The sequence below is a fragment of the Hemiscyllium ocellatum genome, chromosome 4 (assembly GCF_020745735.1).
Source record: "Hemiscyllium ocellatum isolate sHemOce1 chromosome 4, sHemOce1.pat.X.cur, whole genome shotgun sequence".
NCBI classification, from domain to species: Eukaryota; Metazoa; Chordata; class Chondrichthyes; order Orectolobiformes; family Hemiscylliidae; genus Hemiscyllium; species Hemiscyllium ocellatum.
Genome location: NC_083404.1, coordinates 126,495,575 through 126,520,630, shown reverse-complemented (window position 1 = coordinate 126,520,630; position 25,056 = coordinate 126,495,575). Strand labels below are relative to the sequence as shown.

Here is a 25,056-nt window from a genome sequence, read left to right as displayed (position 1 = left end):
GCTTTTGTTTCCTTATGCAGAGTTGGAGATACAGAGTTGACATTGTGATCGCCCGTCGTTTGTTTTCCCAGTGTAAAATCTGCAGAGGAATGCAGCCCTTACTCTACAAACAGCTGGGGAGAAGGTTAGTCACGGCACCACATCATCAGATACCATCTGGGCAATGGGGGGCGGGGAATGTAACAAAACCATACATTTGTGTTCAGATTTTTTTTGTCAGTCAATGCCAACTTTCCTCCTATTAAATTTGAGTGCATTTGAGTTGTGATGAAAAAACAGAATTTTTTCAAAGTCTACAAAAATCTTTAACATATAATTCCAGATGTCTGCTCTTGGTGGTTATTTTGTTCATGTGTTTAACAATTTACATCATTGCACACCAACTACTGAAATTTAAGTTAATATCTGTTCCTTTTCAAGCAGCTAAATCTATCCATATTTTAAAAATGACAATAGATTGGAGTCATAGAGACATACAGAATGGAAACAGACCTTTTGATCCAATTAGGCCATGCCCAACATAATCCAAAACTAAACTAGTACCACTCACCTCCTTTTGGCCACATCCCTCCAAACGTTTCTTATTCATGTACTTATCCAAATGTCTTTTAACTGTGCCTGCATCTATCACTCCCTCTGCAAGTTCATTCCTCATATGAACCACTCTCTGTGTTAAAAAGTTGCCCCTCATGTCTTTTTACATCTTTCTCCTGTCACCTTGAAAATGGCACCTAGTCTTGAAATTCCCAACCCTAGGGAAAAGAATCTGCCATTCACTTTATCTATACCTCGTGATTTTATTTACCTCTATAAGGGTCACCCTTCAACCTCCTACACTCCAGTGCAAAAAGACCCAGCCTCTCCTCATTAACCAAACCCTCCATTCCTGGCAACATTCTGGTAAATCTTTTAGGAACCCTCTCCAGTTTAATAATGTCATTTCTACAACAGGACGAGTGGAACTGGACACAATACTCCAGAAGAGGTGTCACCAACGTCCTGTACAAACTCAACATGCTGTCCCAACTCAAAAGTCTGAGCAATGAAAGCAAGCATGCTAAACGCCTTCTTAGCCATTCTGTCTACATGTCTTGCAAACTTCAAAGAAACATGAACCCTAGTTATTGCCTATCCTGATTAACAGTCAACAATAGTTGAGCACTAACACAGCACTTCATGTAACAAACAAAGAAGCTTAGGCACCATCTGTGGAGAGAACATAAGACGAAGTCATACCAGACTTGAAACGATAACTCTATTTGTCTCTTCATAAGATGCTGCCAAAGCTACTGATTTTCTCCAGCAATTTGTTTTTGTTTCGGGTTTCCAGTATCCATAGTATTTTGCTTTTATAGCACTTTGTGCAATGGGACATGCTATCGTAAGTTATTTGTTCAAATTACACCAAAACAAGCTGTGAAATTGAATTGAATAAATCTGGTAAATCATTGGGTGGTGCCAGAGACACTAATTATAGCCATGGAGACTGCCATTTTGTCATCATTTTGCAAATGCATAGAGTACAGTAAATACAGTTGGGGAGTTATATACAGATTACAGTGTGAAATTATAAATTTGCGGCAGTGACAGAGACCTGGCTCAATGAAGGGCAAGGCTGGATGTTAAATATTCCTGGGTATAAGTTGTTCAGGAAAGATAGAAACAGAGGAAAAGGAGAAGGGATAGTGGTGTTGGCTAGGCAGGGCAGTGCAGGTGTTAGAGGAGGAGGATGTCTCAAGGAGCAAAGGGACAGAGTCAATTTGGCTAGACCTATGGAATAAAATGATTGCAATTACATTGCCCAGTGCAGACTATAGCTCAACAATTAGGATGTAGAGGAACAAATCTACAAGGAAATTACAGAGAAATGCCAATATTACAGAGTAGTTACAATGGGAGATTTCAATTACCCAAATATAAACTGGGATACTAGTCGTAGACTAAGAGGCAGAAAGGGTCAAGGTTCATAGATTGTGTTCAGGAATTTTTTACAGCAGTGTGTGCCCAGTCCAACGAGCATTGTTGGACCTGGCCCTCAGAAAGAAGGTGGACCAAGTGCATCAAGTATCAGTGTGGGAACATTCAGGAGACAGTGATCATTGTATTGTAAAAATCAGGGTGATGGTGGAAAATGGCATGCAATAATTCAGAGAAAGAAAAATCAATTCACAGAGAGCTGGCTTTGTAATGGGGTTAGAACAGAGCTGGACTGGACTGATTGGAATATAAACTTACAAAGAAACAGCATGACCAGTGGCATTGCACAGAAGAGGCCCTTTGGCCCAGTGATAGGGTATGAGTTAGAGTCTGCACCATCTTGATTACACAAATCCCCCACTTGCTAGCACTTGGCCAATAGCCTTCATTGTCATGACATTTAAAATGCTCGTCCATGTATTTTTAAAGGTTGTGAGACTTCCAGCTTCTTCTATCCACCCAGGCAGTGCATTCTGCATTCCCACCATACTCTGGGTGAAAAAAGGGAGTGGCTGTAGAGATTGTGGAAGCATTGGTCAAACTGTTTTGGGCCCTCTGGAATCTGGGGGGGGGGGGGGGGGGGGGGGGTTCCAGTGCATTGAAAAACCACCAAAGTTACACCACTGTTTAAGAGAGGAGACAGAAAGTAGAAAAACTGCAGGTTAGTTAGCCTATCATCTGCAGATGCAAAAGTGCGAGAGTCTAATAACAAGGAACAAAGAGCATGTCATTTAGAAAAGCTTAACCCAATCAAGCAGAGGTATAACAGAAAACAACAGAAATCAATATAGCTCAATCATGTGAGAGGGAAATTTGACAAATTTGATAGAGTTGTTTTGGGATAGGCCAAGCTGTGTTGATAAAGGGGAACCAGTAGATGCACTACTTTTGGATTTCCAAAAAGTATTCAGTAAGGTGCCACATAAATGATCGTTGATTGAGGAGCAAGGTAGGAGCTTACAGTGTTGGGGGGGGGGGGGAGGTTAATGAACTAGAATGGATTGAGGTTTGGTTAATACATGGGAGATAGAAATTTGGGAGTAATGGTTTGTTTTCATATTGGAAAGGCCTAACTAGTAGAGTACCATAAGGATCAGTCATTGGCCCTCAGTTCTTTACTATTTATATTAATGATTTAGAGGAATAGGCAGAACGTAACGTATCCAAATTTGCTGATGATATAAAAAGATGTGAGTGCATGTTGTGATGAGGACATAAGGGGGATACAGGCAAGTTGAATAGGTGTTAAAAACATGACAGATGGAGCTTAATGTTTCCAGTCTTTGTTACAAACACCAAATTCCCTCACTGCAGCCTAGTCATCTGCCAAGTTAACAAATGCTATGACAGCCAGTTTTATACTTCAGTCATCTTTCAGGAGGATCCATTTCTGTTTGTCGATTGCCATGTGCGGTCTGCTGTATGTGGGCATCATGGCCTCTTTCACTTGGGGGATCCCATGCAATTTTTATTAATTCACAGGATGAGGGTGTCACTGGTTATGTCAGCATTTACTACCCATTCTGAAATGCCCAGAGGGGTGTATAAACATAAAGAATTATTTATGAGCTGAATACTGAAGCTGACTCACAATGTGAGTATGTCCCAAAACATTAATTTATTAGCTAAAGAAATGGTGGGGGTTGTGTTGATGTAAATACCAAACATAGGCTTAAACTTGCTATTGGCAGCCAGTGCAGAGTGGTGACTATTCAACTGCAAGAAATATCACAAATGAACATGGTCCTTGCCCTCACCCAAAGTTTAACAATGCATTTTCCAGTACAATCTCTGGATAGTTCATGCTGAATAGGAACAGTATTTGTGTGAGATTCAAATGTTTAATCCATGGAGTGCAAATTACAACCATGCAGTGAATGAACATCTTGCGAAAGGCTAGGTTCTTTGAACATTCTTTGTAAATATTTTGCTCATCAGCCTGATCAGAGATGCTATCATGCACCAGTGGAGCAGGTGGGATTCGGATCCACGCCTCTTGACCCAGAGGTAGAGACACTACCACTGCACCACATGAACAAAACAGTGTCAATAATTAGTTCGACAGTGTCATGTTCAATGTTAAAACAACAAGAGCCAAGGTAACTATCAAGATAACTTGATGACTCAGAATACTATGTAAAGAGCTAAAACAAACAGGGTGAATATTAATAGGAACAAACTAAAGTCATCACTCTCCCCTTCTGGTAGGGGTCACTGAGGGACTTAAGGATAATCATACAGCTCATAGTTTACAACTAGTTATTTTCCAATTAGACGCTTTAATAGATCTACTATGACTGTGACATCATTTGAATGCCCTTTAAAATCTGCATCAAAATATTGCAAGAGTAGATTATGTTTAACTATACGATCACAGTGACATTGGAGTTCATCCCCCGCCTCCCCAAAAAAGAGAGAAATGAAATTATTTAGAAAATATACTAATTACCTTAGAAATTACTACATCGGCAATGGCAAAATCACAAATCAATCATCAAACTTTAAGGAACTTATTTTTAAAACCAAAACAATTGCAAGCAGAGAAGGACGACAACAGTCGTAGCAAATGGAGTCTGCAATAGGAAGGATGAATCCAAACCTTAGCACAGCTTCCAGAAGGGCAGGCCTGGGTCACTGCAGTAAGCTTCTTTACTCTGAACAAACAAAAGACCGTGATCAGAACAAAAATACTCAAGTTTGGGAGGGTGGTAGAAAGCAGGAGGAACTGGTTAGACCAGTATTCCTGGGAACTGAGAAACTGAGCCAGGCAGAGCAGAAATGATTGCACAAGGTTGCTGCGAGAATTCCAACTTGGCCTGTCCTACAGTTCAACCTGGGAGGGCAGAGAAGGCATCCAGTCTTGACAGTTCTGAAACAATAGTAGAACCATAGAGACATACAGCACACAAACAGACCCTTTGGTGCAACTCATCCATGCCAACCAGATATCCTAAATTAATCTAGTCCCATTTGCCAGCATTTGACTCATATCTCTCTAAACCCTTCCTATTAGTATACCCATCTAGATGCCTTTCAAATGTTGTAATTGTACCAGCCTCCACCACTTCCTCTGGCAGCTCATTCCATTCATTCACCACCCTCTGCATGAAAAAGGTACTCCTTAGGTCCCTTTTAAATCTTTCCCCTCTCACCTTAAACCTATGTTCTCTAGTTTTGGACTCCACTCCAGGGTAAACACCTTGTGTATTTATCCTATCCATGCCCTTCATGATGTTATAAACCTCGATAAGATCACCCCTCAGCCTCCAATGGTTCAGGGAAAATAACCCCAGCTTTTTCAGCCTCTTCCTATAACTCAAATCTTCCAATCCTGGCAACATCCTTGTAAATCTTTTCTGAATCCTTTCAAGTTTACTATAGCAGGGAGACCAAAACTGAATACAGTATTCTAAGTGGCCCAGGAATGTCCTATACAGCCGCAACATGAGCTCCCAATTCCTAAATTCCATGCAGGTAAAGGCAAACTTACCGAATGCCTTCTTCACTATCCTATCTGTTTGCTACTCCACTTTCAAGGAAATATGAACCTGCACTCCAAGGTCTCTTTGTCCATCAACACTTGCCATTAAGTGTATAAGTACTGCCCTGGTTTGCCTTTCCAAAATACAGCACCTCCCATTTATCTATATTAAACTCCATCTGCCACTCCTCAGCCCATCTGATCAAGATCCCGTTGTACTCTGAGGTAATCTTTCTCGCTGTCCATTACACTTCCAATTTTAGTGTCACTTGCAAACCACACCTCCTATGTTATCATCCAAATCATTTATATAAATTATAAGTAGACTTATAGTGGACTCAGCACTGACCCTTGTCGCACACTGCTAGTCACAGGCCTCCAGTCTGAAAAGCAATCCTTCACCACCATCTGTCTACCTTCGAGCCAGTTCAAAATACAGAGCAACCTCGATTATCCAAACAAGATCTCCAGGTCCCAATGCTTGGGTAAACTGTGTTATCTGAACAATCGATTATCCGAACAAAATACTCCCCACCTGTGTCATTTGGATAATTGAAGTTGTTCAGTAGTTAGTCCTCCCTTAATCCCATGTGATCTAACCTTGCTAACCAGTCTACCATGAGGTAGTTTAGTATACTATGTTTTCTTTACCAACCTGCCAGTGCAATCCTCAAAACCAAAACTATAAAACAGCCTTCAATTTTGAAACAGGAGTGTACCCCCTCTTTCTCTGACCGAAAACAAAAAATGCTGGATCAGCGTGTCAGGAAGCATCTGTGGAGTGAGGGCAAGAGTCTCCATGACTCTTCATCAGAGCCCACTTTGACTCTTGGGCTTCATCACTTCCTTTTCACTTAGTCTGAGGCCGCAAGCACAATGTCTGTTAAGCAAGAGGAGGGAAATAAATTGTCAGTTGAGGGTGTCAAGGAACAAGGAGAAAAGGAACACAGGAAATACAAGTGGGAGTACTGATCGTGCATATATTAGAATGATGTTTAGGGATATGGGGAAAAGGCAGGAGATAGCTTGAGATAATACAGCTAGTGCAGGTATGATAGCCAAATGGCCTCCTGATGCACTACTAATTCTGTGAACCTGCTCTGCCATTCATTACGATCCTGGCTGATCTTGAGTTTCAAGTCCAATTTACTGACCACACCCCACATCTCTTGACTCCATGAGACCAAACAGCTGTACATCTCAGGTGGCACAGTGGTTAGCACTGCTGCCTCACAGCGCCTGAGACCCGGGTTCAATTCTCGACTCAGGTGACTGACTGTGTGGAGTTTGCACGTTCTCCCCGTGTCTGCGTGGGTTTCCTCCGGGTGCTCCAGTTTCCTCCCACAGTCCAAAGATGTGCGGGTCAGGTGAATTGGCCATGATAAATTGCCCGTAGTGTTAGGTAAGGGGTAAATGTATGGGTGGGTTGTGCTTCGGCGGGTCGGTGTGGACTTGTTGGGCCGAAGGGCCTGTTTCCACACTGTAAGTAATCTAATCTAATAATGGAGCTTCCACAATCATCTGGAGCAGACATTTCCATTGACTCATCCCTTTACATTAGGTCATTTCTTTTCACCTTCATCTTAATATAAATATCATGCTCTTCTGAAACTGTAAATGGAGTATGTGTACTTGTCAGTTGTGATATAATTAAATTATACAGGGTCAATGGGATGAATGGCCTTCCTGTTTTCCTCCTTAAAAAAACTCTTAACCGGAGTCTCACACAGCAGAATATACTGCATAATAATGCTGTTTCTACTCCAGAATCCTTTAACTAGATCTGGAATCAAGAAGACAGAGGGTGGTGGTAGACTGGGGGCACACCACAGAATCAGTGCTGGGTCCCTTACTGTTTGCAATATATACAAACAATGTAGAAGAGAATTGAGGGGTGGGGGGAATGGGATGATGCGTGGTTTATGGGTGACATGAAGATTGGCCAGGGAGTTGAGACAGGAAGGAGCTCTAAGGTAACAAGAGGACGTATATAGATTGGTCAGATGGACAGATGGAATTTAACTCTGGTAAGTGTGAGGTGTTGCCCTTTGGACGAAATTACGAGATAAGGGAGTACTCAATGAATGCCAAGCCACTGGGAAACTCAGAGGAGAAGAGGGATCTTGGGGTGTTTGTTCATGGATCTTTGAAGATGGCGGGATTGATTAATGCATTGGTTAAGAAAGCATATGCTCACTTACCTTTTATGAGCGGTAGCCTAGATGATAAGAGCAGGGAGGTTATGTTGGAGCTGTACAGAACTCTGGTTGGTCTCCACCTGGAGTACTGTGTACAGTTCTGGTCACTGCACTGTAGCAAGGATAAGATTACCCTGGAGAACAGATTCATGGGAGGTTGCCTGGGATATAGCATCGCAACTGTGAAAAGAGACTGGATAAGCTTGTGTTGTTTTCTTTAGAAACAAAGAAGGTGGAGAGGAGATGTCATTGAGGGGTATAAGATTATGAAGGGCATGGAAATGGTGAGTGGAAAACAGCTGCTCCCCTTATTTGAAGGATCTTTAACAAGGGGGAATAACTGTAAGGTGAAAAGCGGCAGGTTTAGGAAGGATTTGACAAAAATATTTTTCACCCAGAGGATGGTGGGAATCCACAATGCACTGCTGGGGCTGCTAATGGCGGTTAGAAACCCCACAAACCTTTAAAAAAATACTTGGATGAGCATTTGAAATGTCATAACAATCAAGGCTGTGGACAAAGTGCTGGAATGTGGGACTAATATCGATGAGAGTATCAATCATCGGTACAGACTCAATGAACCAAAGGCCTCTTCTGTGCTGTCTGATTTTGCAATTCTGAAATGAGAATGTCTTTTTTAAAAAAAATAAAAATTCACCTCGAAAAATTTGTACCCCAAAGGGCAAAAGTTAAAAAATAAAGCACCCCCACTACAAATACCAAAATCACAATGTGAGAACATTTTATTAACACAATAATGTTGGTATCGCAGGTGTGATGCGTAAGGAACATACATCAATTGAAAGACAGAAAAGGAATGACTGGCTTATTTTGAATATCTACATATGTCAGTACAATGTTTAAATTACAAAACATCAGCAGTAAAATTAAACAGTTTAAAAAAAACTGCAGTTTTAAATTTCACGACCATCCAATTTATGTCTACATTCTTAAGCATGAAGTGCAGAAATATAAAAATATAAACAGGAACTCAAATAAAACCTTGCTTCACAAGAAGGTAATTGTCTTAACTCTATGGATGACAACATATTTTTCTTCACATCTTTACAGTTCTGGTCTTCAGAAGGTGCAATTCATGCATTTGACAACTTTGTTGCCATAATCAATGCAGTCTGGACCTATACATTCGCAGCAAGCATTGTGAAACCATCTGTATTTCGAAGCACCCATGGACTCGCACGAATTCTTACACTGATGGATAGACATGCAGTCATCAAAGTAGACCACTGTGCAATGAGGTTCTGTAATTAATTTTAAAAAATATTTTAGAAACACTTGATCAATTTACATAATGCCTTTAACACAGCAAACTGCCCCAGGGCACTTCATGAAGAGTGTTAAACAAATTCTGACAGCAAATCACAAAAAGAGTTAACAGGTCAATGGCCATAATTATGCGCAAATTGGCAAGAAGCATCTTACAAGAGAGATTCGGGATAGAGGAGAAGATGTTAGAATTAGAGCAAATGGTGCTGGAACTGAAGGAGGGAAGAGATGTTGCAGAGTTGCAAGATTGGAGGATTTTACAGGAGGTAGGAAGGAAGTTGCGAACAATGGTAGTGCTTTTCAAACTGTGGTGTTTCCTACCAGGTGCCAGTAAGGGTCAAGGAGCAAAGGATAATGGGCAAACAAAGCATGGCCCAAGTTGGAATACAGGCATCAGAGTTTTGGATGAGCTCCACTTAAGGAGGGCACAAGGTGTTAATCAGGCTGAAGGGAGTTTGCATGGTCAAGACAAGAATGAAAATGGGGGAAAGAGTGTGGGTGAGTGGCATTGAAATGCCCACCAGCCATGATTGAATGGCGGAGTGGACTCGATGGGCTGAATGAGCTGAAAATGTGTTGCTGGAAAAGCGCAGCAGGTCAGGCAGCATCCAAGAAGCAGGAGGATCGACGTTTCGGGCATGAGCCCTTCTTCAGGAATGAGGAGAGTGTGCCAAGCAGACGTGGATAAAAGGTAGGGAGGAGCATTTGTGCCAAACAGGCTAAGATAAAAGGCAGGGAGGAGGGATTTGGGGGAGGGACGTTAGTGCCAAGCAGGCTAATGCCGAATGGCCTTATGAGGTTGGTGGGGGTTTCAGTGGTAGATGAGTTGAGCTAGGTAGAGATGGACAATGCTAGAGGTGGCAGTAGGTGGAAAATAATGTGTGGTTGGTACTTCACTACAGGTTAAAATATGACACTAAGGTTATGAACAACTTTCTTCAGCCTCAGATAGGTGACAGGAAAGACATAATATCAGATAGCAAGATTGTGGCTGATATCAAAAGTAATAACTTCAGTCTTTGCAATATTTATTTGAAGGAAATTTCTGGCCATTATAGATATTGAACAAACGATATAATAGACCAGAAGGAGTGAATGCACTGAGTGGATGATGAAGACATCAATCTAGGCTCCAATGTATAGCTGATATTGTGTTTTCAGGTGATGCCATTAAGATGCAGTAAGTAGGTTCCTTTTATTGACAAACAAAAAATGCCGCCACTAACAATGGGAAAAAGTAGCCACTCGGTGAATTGTTCTATTGGCCAGCATAGGCAGGACTAGAATGGCCTCCTTCTCTGTTCTTATATTAGTCGACATGAATTTATGTTATACATTATTCATAAAAATCTGGAAGAGTACATTCTAAAACATTTCAAATTATTCATTATTGGCCTGGGGCAGCACGGTAGCTCAGTGATTAGCACTACTGCCTCACTGTTCCAGGGACCTGGGTTCGATTCCACCCTCAGGCAACTCTCTGTGTGGAGTTTGCACATTCTACCCGTGTCTGTGTGAGATACCTGCAGGTGCTCTGGTTTCCTCCCACAGTCCAAAGATGTGTGGATTGGCCATGGGAAATTGCCTACAGTGTCAAGCTAAAGCAAATGTGGGGTTATAGGGATAAGGGTGGGAGCTGGTGCTGGCAGGGATACTCTTTAGAGGGTCAGTATAGATCATTGGGCTGAATGGCCTCTTTCTGCACTGTACGGGAAATGCAATAAAATTCAACGTTTCTCCCTTGAGCACGTTGCACTCTGAGACACAATTGCAATCCACATGGTTTTTACTATTACATGTTCAACATCAAACATATCGCTGGAGGATTTCTACAAAACAACCAGTCACTCAGTGGGCTATGGCTGAAGGGTCTTTCAGCTCTGGCCTTTTCCCATTGCAGCTGCCTCGGGTTTTACTGTGTTCTGAGCTTGGAAACTATGATTTCAGCATAACACAAGCACCACATCAAGTACATCACAACCTTAAACTGAAACAGAGTCATAAGAATTGGATTCTAATATTCAACAGATCAGAGTAAGGAAAGGCTGGGTATTTTACTTTAAAGATAAATAAATAGATTACTATTGGAAGTTTTATTACTGGAAATAAAGCACGTTATGTAAGTATGAAGAATACTCCAAAATACAGACCCTCAAATCAGGCACATATTCCTGCTTCTCATCACCAAAACCATCCTGCAGAAAAGAACTACCGACAGCGTCCACTCTCTCTGTATCAAATATGGATCTAAAGCACTACCAGGATTTAAGATAATATAAAAGTAAATTTCAAAATATTAACCAAGTAACTGCAGGTGAAAGCTTGGTTTGTGAGACACTATTTCACATTTTTAGAAGTACTAGGTCGCAGGGAAATATAAACTAAATGGCAAAATTCTAGTCCATAGACTGTATACCGAGCAGCCTTATCCTAAACTAGTTAAACTGTAGACACATAGTTTGAGATAAATGCTAATTGATATTATAAAAGTGCCTACAAGAAGATTAAATAGCAAAATCAATTCAGTATATGAAGAACTTTGAGACATTTGATGTTAATAAAGTCTTACATAATGTAAAATACGTTTCTCTTCTTTCACTAAATGTGTACATTTATACAGGTTCAAAAGCAAATTTATTTTGATTGTTACGTGTTTTGCTCATACAGTGAGTGCCATGAGTACAGTCAGTTAATTGCTGCAATGCATGACTCTACCTCCCTGTTGTGCAGAGATATACATTTTCCATTACAAAACTCTTACTGCAGCATTAGTTTCCTTCCAAATAAAACTTAACATATTAAACCAAACAATTCTGGAGCCCTACACTGTAATTAAGCAGCAGGTAATTATCCTCTGGAGGACAGGCTATTACAGATAACAGCACTGCAACAACCATGGTTTCAATTACTCATGTCAAAACTGGATATCCAACTTAAACAACCTGTTCATGGAATCTTTTCTGTTTACTGAAGTTGGGAGGACAGAGGTCATGCTCTGAAGTTGTGGAAGTCAATGCAAAGTTTCGGAAGCTGCACAGTGCTTAAGCAGAAAATGGTTTGCTGCTCCTTCACTTTGCATTGAGCTTTACTGGAACATTGTAGCAGGCCCAAGATGGAAATGCTAGCATGGGAGACTCAGATAGCAAGTAACTGTAAGGTCATTCCTGTGGTCTGAGCGGAGGTGTTCTGCAATGCAGGGCCCATGTGTCTAGTCTCACCAAGGTAAAGGAGACCACATTGTGAGCAGCAAATACAGTAAGTTCCCTTTATCACTGATGCTTAGTGACAGCTATGTTTATCATCTCCAGCAGGAAATCACCCAGACACCTTCCAAACCCCAATCTCTACCATTGAGAAGGAAAGGGGTAGCAGCTGTGTGGGAACACTATCACCTGCTGGTTCCCTTCCAAACTACACCTCATCCTGACTTGGAATGATAGCCCCATTCTTTTAGTGTCACTAGGTCAAATTTCTCAAATTCCCTTCCCGACAGCATGATGCCTACACACCAAGGATTGCAGTGTTTCAAGAACGTAGCTCACCACCATCTTCCCAAGGGCAGTTGGAAATGGGTAATAAATGATAACCCAGCCAGTGACACCCACCTAACATTGCTGAAAGCACAGAAGTTACCACTTAACACTCAGCAGTTAGAGCCTTCAGCTCCCTTCCTGCCCCTCACCCAGCAATAAGAGGTCAATTTATTCCAATTATTGGTGTGTGGGCACTTCCTTGATTGCTCTTGAGAAGGTGTTGGTGAGCTGCCATCTTGAACTATTTCAATCTCTGCAGTGAAGATTCTCCCACACCATCGGGCAGGAAGTTATACAATCATCGACATTTACAGTGCAGAAAAGGGCTCTTCAGCCCATCAATCTGTGCTGGTCAAAAACAACCACTCATCCCATATCCCAGCACCTGGCCCATAATCTTGTATGCCTTGACCTCTCAAGTGCACACTTAATACTTTTTTAAAGTTATGAAGCTTTCTGCCTCCACCATCCTTACAGATAGTGCAGCTTCCCAGCACCCACTTGGTGATACGATTCTCCTCACATTTCCTTCTGACCTTTATTGGAAACTTGCTCATCGATTCCTTCACCAAGGGGAAATGGTCCTTCTGTCCACCTTGTCTATTCCCCTCATAATTTTACAAATCTCAATCATTTCCCCTTTCAACCCCCTCTGCTCTAACAAAGCCCAGCCTCTCCAATTCTGGGATTTTGACTCTATGACAATGGACCAACGGTGACAGATGTCAGATGGTGCATGACCTGGCAGGATACTGGGAAGGAATTCCCATAGGCCAGCTGAAGGAGGTTGTAGACGCGAGATGGAGCTGTGCTGGTGACTGTGTAGTTGCTGCTGGAGACAACTGGATCTACCTTTGTCCTCCTCTTCTCCTATGCTGGTTTCCTCACCCAGTTTGAAAGGTGGCTGCAGCATTCGTGATGTAGCACCTCCAGCATCATGTGGGGATGCTGCAGAGACAACATTGATGGAAGTGCTCTAGAATGTGTACATGATGGCAAGACAGGGCCCATGACTGGAAGGATAGAGATAAATATGATTCTGTACACTTGTATATTATGGCATAGTAGTTACGATGGGCCACATGGCCTCCTATTCATTCAGGTAATTCAGATTTTCTCTGAGAGTTTAGTTTGTGCTCTGAGGCTGTGGTTGCTCCAAACTAATTTACAGAATGCAGTGTTGGTTCTGAACACCTATTAGCCACTTCATTGTCCATGTTACCATTGAACACCGTGATGTTTCCCAAAGGGGTGAACTTCTCTGTAAAACCTCCACATCCTTCCTACAGTGTAGCCAGCAGAACTGTACACAATACTCCAAATGTGGCCTAACTAAAGTTTTATAAAGCTGCAACATGACTTGCCAACCTTTAAACTCAATGCCCTGACCGATGAAGGCAAGCAGGGGATGGAGGGTTATGGGGAGAAGGCATGAGAATGAGATTGAGAAACATATTATCCATGATTGAGCAGCAGAGCAGACGTAATGGACTTAATTGTCTAATTCTGCTCCTGTATCTCGTGGTTTTATGGTACATCTTCTTTCCCACATTATTCACCTGTGTTACTACTTTAAGAGAGCTATAGACTTGTACCCCAAGATCCCAATGTATATCCATGTTCCTAAGGGCCTTGCCATTTTCTGTACAGTTTCCTTTTGTGTTATTGATCTCCCAAAATGTATCACCTCACACTTGTTGGACAATACTCCATTTGCCATTCCTCCAACCGACTTTTCAACTGGTATATATCCTGTTGTTGCTTTTGACAATCTTCCTCACCTCCACAACTCCAAAAGTTTTCATGTTATCTGCAAACTTACTAATCTGACCACCTAGTTTTTCATCCAAATCATTTATATGTATTGCAAACAACACAAGCCCCAGCACTGATCTCTGCTGAACACCACCGATCACAGAGATAGAGTCAGAAAAACTAGCCTTCACAATTACCCTCTGTCTTCGATAACCAAACCAATTTGTATCTAACTTACCAACCCACTGTGAATCCCATGTGACGTAGTCATCTGGACCAGCCTACACTATGGAACCTTGTTGAATGCTTTAGTGAAGTCTGTGTAGACATCATCCATTGCCCTCAACAATTATCTTCATCACCTAGCCAAAAAAATCAATCAAATTTGAGAGTCAAGACCTCTCTGCCCAAAGGCGAAAGTGAGGACTGCAGATGCTGGAGATTAGAGTCGAGAGTGTGATGCTGGAAAAGCACAGCAGGTCAGGCAGCATTCGAGGAGCAGGAGAGTTAACGTTCCTGGTAAAAGACCTTCCCAGCAGAAAGTCTTGCTGACTATCCCAAATAAGTCCATCGTTCTCAAAGTGTGAGTAAAACCTGCCCCGAAGAATCTTCTCCAATAATTTCACTACCACAAATGTAAGGCTGACTAGTCTATAATTTATCCCTGTTGCCTTTCATAAACAAAGGAACAACATTGGCTATTTGCCAGTCTTCTGTGATCTTGCCAATGGCTAAAGAGGATACAGAGATCTCTGTCAAGGCTCCAGCAGTCTCCTCCCTTGTCTCCCTCAATATCCTGGGATATATCCCATCAGGTGCTGAGGACTTACTGACCTTAATGTTTTTTTAAAATTTATTCTTCTAGAATATCAATAAACCACTCCCTAATCTTACCACCATCCATATCTCTCTCCTTGGTGAATACCGACACAAAGTACTCATTAAGGACCTCACCAACTTCCTCTGGTTCCATGCAAAATTCCCTCCTTTATCCTTGAGTGGACCTACCCTTTCATGAGCTATCCTCTTTATCCTAATGTATGTATAAAATGCCTTGGGATTCTCCTTAATCTTACTTCCCAATTGCCCTCCTGATTCACTGTTTAAGTGTTTTTCTACTTTCTTTACATTCCTCAGAGATATTGTCTGATTTTCAGCTTCCTAAATTTTCTATACCATTCCTTTACTTTTTTGACTAAACCTTCAATATCTCTTGTCATCCAGTGTTCCCAAATCTTGCCATCCTTATCTTCCATTCTCACAGTAACATGCTGGTCCTGAACACTGATCAACTGGCTAAAAAGATTCCCCATGTCAGATATGGATTTACCCTCAAACAGCTGCTCCCTATCTAATTTCTCCAGTTCCTGCCTCATACTGTTGTAATTAGCCTTCCTCCAATATAGCACTTTCACCTGAGGACCAGTCTTACTTTCATCCATTGCTATCTTAAAACTTTTGGAATTATGATCACTATTCCCAAAATGCTCCCCCACTGAAACATTGATCACCTGGCCAGGCTTATTCACCAATACAAGGTCTAGTACTGCCCCTGCCCTATTTGGACTATCTGCACATTGTCAAAAAAATGTGGTGTTGGAAAAGCATGGCAGGTCAGGCAGCATCTGAAGAGCAGGAGAATTGACGTTTTGGGTATAAGCCCTTCATCAGGAATGGACTTACGCCTGAAATGTCAACTCTTCTGCTCCTTGGATGCTGCCTGACCTGCTGTGCTTTTCCAGCACCACACCTTTCGATTCTGACTCTCCAGCATCTGCAGTCCTCACTTTCTCCTATTTGCACACTGTTTCAAGAAACCTTCCTGAATGCACCTAACAAATTCTGCCCTGTCTAAGCTCCTAGCACTAAGGGAGTGCCAGTCAATATTGATGTAGAGGTGCCAGTGTTGGACTAGGATGGGCAAGGTCAGAAATCACACAAGTTTATCTGAAACATTCTTCACCTGATGAAGGAGCAGCGCTCCAAAAGCTTGTGCTTTCAAATAAAACTGTTGGACTATAACCTGGTGTTGTGTGACTTCGGCTCAGTCAATATTTGTGAAATTAAAGTCACCCACGACAATAACGCTATTGTTTTTACATCTTTCCATGATCTGCTTATCTATCTGTTCCTTTATCTCCCATTGGCTATTGGGAGGCCTATCATGTAACCCCATTATAGTGACTGCCCCTTTCTTATTCCTGAGTTCTACCCATATGGCCTCCCTGGATGAGCCCTCCAAGGTGTCCTCTCTTCGTGTTGCTGTGACATTCTCCTTAATCAGCAATGCAACTCTCCTTTCCCTTTTACATTCCTCTGAATCGCGCCTGCAACATCTAAACCTTGGAACGTGGAGGTGCCAGTCCTGTTCTTTACTCAACCAGGTTTCTGCCATGGCTACAACATTGTAGTCCCATGTACCAATCAAGGTTCATCTGCCTCACTTGTTATAATCCTTGCATTAAAAATAAATGTAATTCAGACCACCAGTCCTGCTTTATGCTGACCTACTGCTCTGTTCCCAACTCCCCCACCACACTAGTTTAAACCTTGCCGAATGGCATTAGCAAATCTCCCTGCAAGCTTATTTGTGCTCCTCCAGGGTGGCTGCAATCCATTCTTCTTGTACAGATCCCTCCTGCCCTGGAACAGATCCCAGTGATCCAGATTTCTGATCCCTCTCTCCCATTCCAGCTCTTTGGCCACACATTCAACAGCATTATCTTCCAATTTCTGGCCTAACTAGCATTAAAACCAATAAAAAGTTTGCAAAACTGAATTACTCCCAAAATACAATTTGACTCAGTGCTGGAAAATACATTTAAAAATGCCACCATATTCTTGCAATACTTAAAGCTCTTCAGATTCCTTCCCCTGTGGATAGACCTGTAACCCAAGCTTCATTGTACAATATACGCTGCTTCTTCCCTATATAATGTGGTGGGACAAAATCTATAATTGCACCAGAACTCAGGTGGGCTTGAGAGAGAATTTTGCTTGCTAGCTGCTCTGTGTTACTAGTATTCTGAAGCATTTAGTGGGCTCAACTTATTAAAAAGACTCATTTTTAAACTTAGCTCAATATAAATTGGAATCAAACGGTAAGATGCTTACCTTTCTCATTCTCTAGTTGCACATGTGGACTTTCTTCGGGCAGTGACACATTCTGGAGTGGAGACATATCGAAGCTTTCCAAAAACGAGACCAGGTTTTCATGATAGGTGAGCTCCTCAGAGACAGGGAACGACACAATGTTCCAGTGGAGGTGAGTTTCACCTTCTGTTAGAGCACGGAACAGAGACGGGATAGGTTCGTGAAGCTCCTCCACTGTACTCTTTGAGGTGGGTGGTGTATCGCTGTAATTTCTGGGATTGCACATTCCTAGGTTTTAAAAAGAATATTAGTATCTGACTGCTTTTCTTTCAGATTTCACTGATAGAAAATTTCTCCAGTACAGGCAATCCCCAGGTTGCAAACGGATTCTGTTCTAGAGACTGTTCTCAAGTCAATTGATATGCAAGTTAGAACAGAATGCAGGACAATACCAAGACGCTGTCTGTAGATACAGGAAGTGTTCCTCTGTCAGGTCATTATGCATATGCAATCACATTCACAAGTATTAGCAGACATTCATTAATCGGGGAACCCCTGTATTAGCATTCATTGGCCAGTCTTCATTCTGGGTCTATGCAACAACTTTTACGCTATATGTTCTTGAATGAGGTTAATTTAATATATTAATTATGGCCTTATTCATAGTATTATAAAATGGGTGCAAGACAGCAAAGGACCATTTGGCCCTTTCTGTCCTTGCCAACTCTTTCTAAGTTATTCTCAGCTAATTCTACTCCACCATCCTTCCTGCATAATTCTAAAAATAATAGTTTAACTGACTTTGACAAGTGAAAGCCAGTACTTTACATCTTTTTATTTGATTCGATTTAATTCTACACCACAGGAGGAGAAGAAGGCCCTGTTAATAGTATGTGAACTATATTATTCAGGTTAAGCATACGCAAGTGGAGGGGATTGATTGATTTAGTGATGGACCACACACATATAAAGAAAGGCTTAATATTGTGTAAATTAGTAGGTGAACACCAGATTTGTCATGCGTGACTTGGTAAGAGCATGATCCCTCCATCAGTTTAAAAATCTTTTTAAAAAGGGTTTAAAATCTTCAATGCTGAAAATATTCAAGTCAGACAACATTTGCTGATTATTTTTAGGATTTCTGCCTCTTTCTGATTTCAAAGATTTTTTGTTTTGGTTTAAACTTGGTTAATCCAGTTGATTAAGGAACTACCACAAGTTACATGATTTTAACAATTAACTATTGTATGGCTGGGTTTGTCAAATATACATTATCCTCACCAAAGAAATTTAACAAAATAAACCGGTGATTTCATTAAAAAAAATGGCTCGCAGCGGTCTTGAAGCACAGTGCTAACACTCCTCATTCTGATTCAGTTGCGTTGGGTTCAAATCTCATTTTTGGGTCTTATTGGTCATGGAAAGTACAGTTGTAATGGAGTCAAATAGGCAGATTGTCAGCTTGTATATCTGCAGGCAAGTGCAGGATGACTTCTGTAATATTGCATTATGTTAATATATGAAGAATTACACAAATGATTAGCATTTGGTTCCCATTGTCATTGACTGGGCTTTCAGAATTTTGTCAGACCATTCATTCCACTGAGCTTGTGGGTCATCCAATGAGATCCACCTGACAAGGTACCATAATCCTTAATATCTTTGCCGCATCGAAATCCTGAGTTCAGCTTAGGAATTTAGTAACCAAGCTGGCATCTCTTACTTTCTGTGGAAGGATGGCTTAGATGCCATTTTGATTACATTGTGCCCCCTCGCCTAGACTGCCCCATCTAAATCCTCCTACAGAGTGGGCTTCTAGGAGGAAAGGCAAATCCTCTCTGTAGTGGCCACACTCTTTGTTCTATTGCTTAAACTATCTCTGCTGTCTCATACTTCTCACATTGCCTCCTGCTTTACCTCCTTCCAGATAAAGAGAAAGTGAGGACTGCAGATGCTGGATGCTGGAACACACTTTCCTCATTCCTGAAGAAGGGCTCATGCCTGAAACGTCGATTCTCCTGCTCCTTGGATGCTGCCTGACCTGCTGCGCTTTTCCAGCAATACATTTTCAGCTCTGACCACACACTTTCCTCATTCCTGAAGAAGGGCTCATGCCCGAAATGTCAATTATTCTGCTCCTTGGATGCTGCCTGACCTGCTGTGCTTTTCCAGCTCCATTTTCAGCTCCTTCCAGATAACCCTTGGCTGGATTAGAATCAGGGCCAGAATTTTCAGGCACTATTTTTTTGGACAGTCATCCTACTTCAGGAAGAGCACTATGGTCAACAATGTCCTCCAGTGTATCTCCTCCACTTCGCACACCTCTACCCTTGAACCCCACCCCTCCAACCACAACAAGGATAGAAATCCCCGGTTCTCACCTTCTACTCCACGAATCTCCAGATACATCTCATCATCCTCCACCACCAGTCAGACCCCACCAACAGAGATGTAATTCCTCCCCACCCCAATCTGCACTTCACACAGACCATTCTCTCCCTGACTCCATCGTTAGCTCCACGCACCCCAACAACCCACCCTCTACCCTTGGCACCTTCCCCTGATGCCACACGAGATGTAAAGCCTGCGCCCATACCTTCCCCCTCACCTCCATCCAAGGCCCCAAAGGATCCTTCCACATCTGGTAGAGATTTTCCTGCACATCCACCCACCTCATCTGCAGTGTCTATTGCTCTCGACGTGGTCTCCTCTTACGTCGAGGACACAGGATGCCAACTCGCAGAGCGTTTCAGGGAACATCTCTAGGACACACGCACCAAACAACTCCACCACCCTATGGATGACCACTTTAACTCTCCCTTCCACTGCACCAAGGACAAACAAATCCTGAGCCTCCACCACCTGCCAACTGGAGGAAGAACGCTTCATCTTCTGCCTTGGGACCCTTCAACCACACGGATTCAACATCGACTTCACTAGTTTCCAAATCTCCCGTCCCCTCACCTCATCCTAGATCCAACACTCAACTCGGCACCGCCGTCTTGAACTGTCCTTCCTGTCCATCCGCCTTCCCACCTATCCACCACTCCACCCCCCCCCCCCCCCCCCCCCCACTGACCTATCACCATCATCCCATCACCTACACCTACCTATCACCATCCCACTTACCTTACCCCAGCCCCACCCCCACCCTCCTATTTATCTTTCATTCCCCCTTCCCCTTGCACATTCCTGACAAAGGGTTTATGCCCGAAACATTGATCCTCCTGCTCCTCCAATGCTGCCTGCCTGGCTGTGCATTTGCAGCACCACACTCACAGCTCTGATCTCCAGCATCTGCAGTCCTCACTTTCCCCTAAGGGCCAATGCCTGAAACATCAACTCTCCTGCTCCTCGGATGCTGCCTGACCTGCTGTACTTTTCGAGCACCACGCTCTTCAACTCTGATTCTCCAGCATCTGCAGTCCTCACCTTCTCCCAGTAGGAAGATAGGACTTAGAAGCAAGAGTAGGACCTTTGCCCTGCATCACTATGAACTGAACCTGGGCTGAACTGTTTGTGGTCTCACCTCCACTTTCCTGTTCTCCCCACCCCCAATCCTCAACTGTCTAAGTTTTCTTCAGTATTAACAAATGAGAAGGACTGTATTGTTGAAGACGAGAGTGGTAAGCTGGAGGAGATACTTGTTGGGAAGGAAGATGTGTTGGGCATTTTGAAAAACTTGAGGATAGACAAGTCCCCCGGGCCTGATGGGATATATCCTAGGATTATGTGGGAAGCAAGAGAGGAAATTGCAGAGCCACTGGCAATGCTCTTTTCATCTTCACTGTCAACGGGGGTGGTACCAGGGGACTGGAGAGTGGCGAATGTTGTGCCCCTGTTCAAAAAAGGTAACAGGGATAACCCCGGGAATTACAGGCCAGTTAGTCTTACTTCGGTGGTAGGCAAAGTAATGGAAAGGGTACTGAGGGGTAGGATTTATGAGTATCTGGAAAGACACTGCTTGATTAGGGACAGCCAGCACGGATTTGTGAGGGGTAGGTCTTGCCTTACAAGTCTTATTGAATTCTTTGAGGAGGTGACCAAGCATGTGGATGAGGGTAGAGCAGTGGATGTAGTGTACATGGATTTTAGTAAGGCATTTGATAAGGTTCCCCATGGTAGGCTTATGCGGAAAGTCAGGAGGCATGGGATAGTGGGAAATTTGGCCAGTTGGATAGAGAACTGGCTAACCGGTCGAAGTCAGAGAGTGGTGGTAGATGGTAAATATTCAGCCTGGAGCCCAGTTACAAGTGGAGTTCTGCAGGGATCAGTTCTGGGTACCCTGCTGTTTGTAATTTTCATTAATGACTTGGAAGAGGGGGTCGTAGGGTGGGTCAGTAAATTTGCAGACGATATGCAGATTGCTGGAGTTGTGGAGAGTGAGGAGGGCTGTTGTCGGCTGCAAAGGGACTTAGATATGATGCAGAGCTGGTCTGAGGAGTGGCAGATGGAGTTCAACTCTGTCAAGTGTGAGGTTGTCCATTTTGGAAGGACAAATAAGAATGTGGAATACAGGGTTAATGGTAGGGTTCTTAGTAAGGTGGAGGAGCAGAGGGACCTTGGGATCTATGTTCATAGCACTTTGAAAGTTGCCACTCAGGTGGATAGAGCTTGTAAGAAGGCCCATGCAGTATTAGCGTTCATTAGCAGAGGGATTGGATTCAAGAGTCGTGAGGTGATGTTGCAGCTATACAGGACCTTGGTAAGGCCACATTTGGAGTACTATGTGCAGTACTGGTCACCTCATTTTAGGAAAGATGTGGAAGCTCTGGAGAGGGTGCAGAAGAGATTTACCAGGATGCTGCCTGGAATGGAGAATAGGTCGTACAAGGATAGGTTGAGAGTGCTAGGTCTTTTCTCATTGGAACGGCGAAGGATGAGGGGTGACTTGATAGAGGTTTATAAGATGATCAGGGAAATAGATAGAGTAGACAGTCAGAGACTTTTTCCCCGGGTACAACTGAGTGTTACAAGGGGACATAAATTTAAAGTGAAGGGTGGAAGGTATAGGGGAGATGTCAGGGGTAGGTTCTTTACCTAGAGAGTGGTGGGGGCATGGAATGCGCTGCCTGTGGGAGTGGCAGAGTCAGAATCATTGGTGACCTTTAAGCGGCAATTGGATAGGTACATGGATAGGTGCTTAAGCTAGGACAAGTGTTCGGCACAACATCGTGGGCCGAAGGGCCTGTTCTGTGCTGTATTGATCTATGTTCTAAGGATCAACAAGTTGCAAAGTTCATGAAGTTCCCTCCATTTAAAAAAGTAGCATTTATATAGTTTATATAAATCTTTATTTGTATAAATTTATATAAATAAATAATGTATGTAATTGCATAATTTTATTTATATAAATGATTTGGATGCGAGCATAAGAGGTATGGTTAGTAAGTTTGCAGATGACGCCAAAATTCGAGGTGTAGTGGACAGCGAAGAAGGTTACCTCAATTACAACGTCATCTCGATTAGATGGGCCAATGGGCTGAGGAGTGGCAGATGGGAGTTTAATTCATGTAAATGCAGGGTGCTGCATTTTGGGAAAGCAAATCTTCGTAGGACTTATACACTTAATGGTAAGGTCCTAGGGAGTGTTGCTGAACAAAGAGACCTTGGAGTGCAGGTTCATAGCTCTTCGAAAGTGGATTTGCAGATAGACAGGATAGTGAAGAAGGTGTTTGGTATGCTTTTCTTTATTGGTCAGAGTATTGAGTACAGGAGTTGGCAGGTCATGTTACAGGACATCAGTTAGACCACTGTTGGAATATTGCATACAATTCTGGATTCCTTCCTAACAGAAAGATGTTGTGAAATTTGAAAGGGTTCAGAAAAGATTCACAAGGATGTTGCCAGAGTTGGAGGATTTGAGCTATAGGGAGAAGATAAATAAGCTAGGGCTGTTTTCTCTGGGGCGTTGGAGGCTGAGGGGTGACCTTATAGAAGTTTACAAAATTATGAGGGGAATGGATACGATAAATAGACAAAGTCTTTTCCCTGGGGTGGGGGAGTCCAGAGGGCATAGGTTTAGGGTGAGAGAGGAAAGATATAAAAGATACCTAAGGGGCAACTTTTTCACACAGTGGGTGGTACATGTATGGAATGAGCTGCCTGAGGAAGTGGTGGAGGCTGGTACAATTGCAACATTTAAAAGGCATTTGGATGAGTATATGAATAGGAAGGGTATGGAGGGATATGGGTCGGGTGCTGGCAGGTGGGACTAGATTGGGTTGGGATATCTGGTCAGCATGGACGGGTTGGACCGAAGGGTCTGTTTGGATGCTGTACATCTCTATGACTCTATGACTTCTTGCAGAAATTCCTAAATTGAATCTGAATTAACCAGAATATGTTTAAACTTGCAACTTTGTTTGAAAAATAAACACTTTTAATATTTGATTTTGTATATTTTGGTTAATTATACCACTAAAATGGCTGACCTGACAAATCCAAATACTTAAATTGATAATGTCAGCAGAACCCAATTACAACTTTCAACTCCTTCTTTCATATCGGTTGTTTTACGTAAACTCCGCGGGTTTTGTCTGAATGTTACGCAGGATAAAATGCACTATTACAAAGTGACAGCCCAGAAAGACAAAGTGCAGCAAGGAACACTCTAGTGATGGACAGAAAGATATGGAAAGATTGATTGCAGAGTTGTCTGTGTTATGAAGTTTTACTAACCTGCTGTCACCAACATTATGTCGACATTAGAGGAACACTTGAGCTCAGCATTATCAACTGGCTGGGTGAACACAGTCTTTACCTCCCTTAAGGCTGGGAACTTATCTTTACTCCCCAATTATTAGTCAGTTAATAAAGTGATCCAGGAGATGTAACAGCGAAACCTCCTGCCATCTTGTGTGTGGCACAGCAGGAATTGGATGAGTGAAGGGATTTCATGGGCTAATCTTACACTAAAGTGTAATGTTTGCACACATTTAGCAAAAAAAACGACTTCCACCATTTAAAGGAGAAAATTTTTGTTTTCCAGGTTTAAACAACCTCTCTGTGCAGTTGTAACTAGCTCATTAGTTAACTATCTTAAGTGTTTTCTTTTCACATGCTTTAGTATCTGTGGAGTTGCAAATAATACTGAACATGGTGCAATCACCAGTGAACAACCCAGCTTCTGACTTTATGCTAAGGATTGTTGAAGCAGCTGAAGATGGTTGAGCTGAGGACACTATCCTGAGGAATTGGGGCACTCTTGCAGAATAGTGATGATGTCCCCATCTCTGAGCCAGGAAGCCTGGGTTTAAGACCAAGCTGCTCCACAGGTGTGTCATAATGTCTCTGAGTTGGTTGATTAAAAATACTTATCCTGAGGAATTCCTGCGAAGATGGACTGGTCTAAGATAATTCTGCTGGAAAATGCAGGCCTGGATATTGGACAGAAGCAGGAGAATGTCTGAACTGTGACACAAACCATAGTTGAATAGTTTGTTTAAACCCTTAAGTGAAGAATGGTCACATAAAATTCCTTCCACATAGTCACAGAGGTCTGCAGCAATAAAAATGCCCTTTGACCCATCAAGACTGTGCATATTAAAAACAATCAACTACGCATTCTAATTGAGTTCTGACAAAGAGTCACTGGGCTCAAAATATTAATTCTGCTTTCTTCCACAGATGCTGCCTGATTTGCCAAGTTTCACCAGCAATTTCTGTTTTTGCTTCAGATTTTCAGCATCTACAATTTTAAAAAATATTTTAACTCCTCTAATCTTTATTT

The 25,056-nt window shown here is 42.4% G+C and overlaps 2 protein-coding genes across 2 annotated transcripts in view; both read right to left on the bottom strand.

Annotated features, from left to right (window-relative positions):
• ralbp1 (ralA binding protein 1) overlaps window positions 1-4,627 on the bottom strand; it is a 64,601-nt gene extending 59,974 nt beyond the window's left edge. The window contains exon 1 of the mRNA XM_060823850.1: window positions 4,577-4,627. The gene's annotated coding sequence lies outside the window, so the exon portion shown is untranslated. The remainder of the gene's footprint in view (window positions 1-4,576) is intronic.
• Window positions 4,628-8,453: 3,826 nt separating this feature from the next.
• The window catches only part of twsg1a (twisted gastrulation BMP signaling modulator 1a), a 39,757-nt gene continuing 23,154 nt past the window's right edge, over window positions 8,454-25,056 (bottom strand). Inside the window, exons 4-5 of the mRNA XM_060824481.1 lie at window positions 17,346-17,612; window positions 8,454-8,918 (exon numbers count right to left, since the gene is read on the bottom strand). Of these exons, the coding sequence (XP_060680464.1) occupies window positions 8,737-8,918; window positions 17,346-17,612 (449 nt within the window). The 3' untranslated portion in view covers window positions 8,454-8,736. The remainder of the gene's footprint in view (window positions 8,919-17,345; window positions 17,613-25,056) is intronic.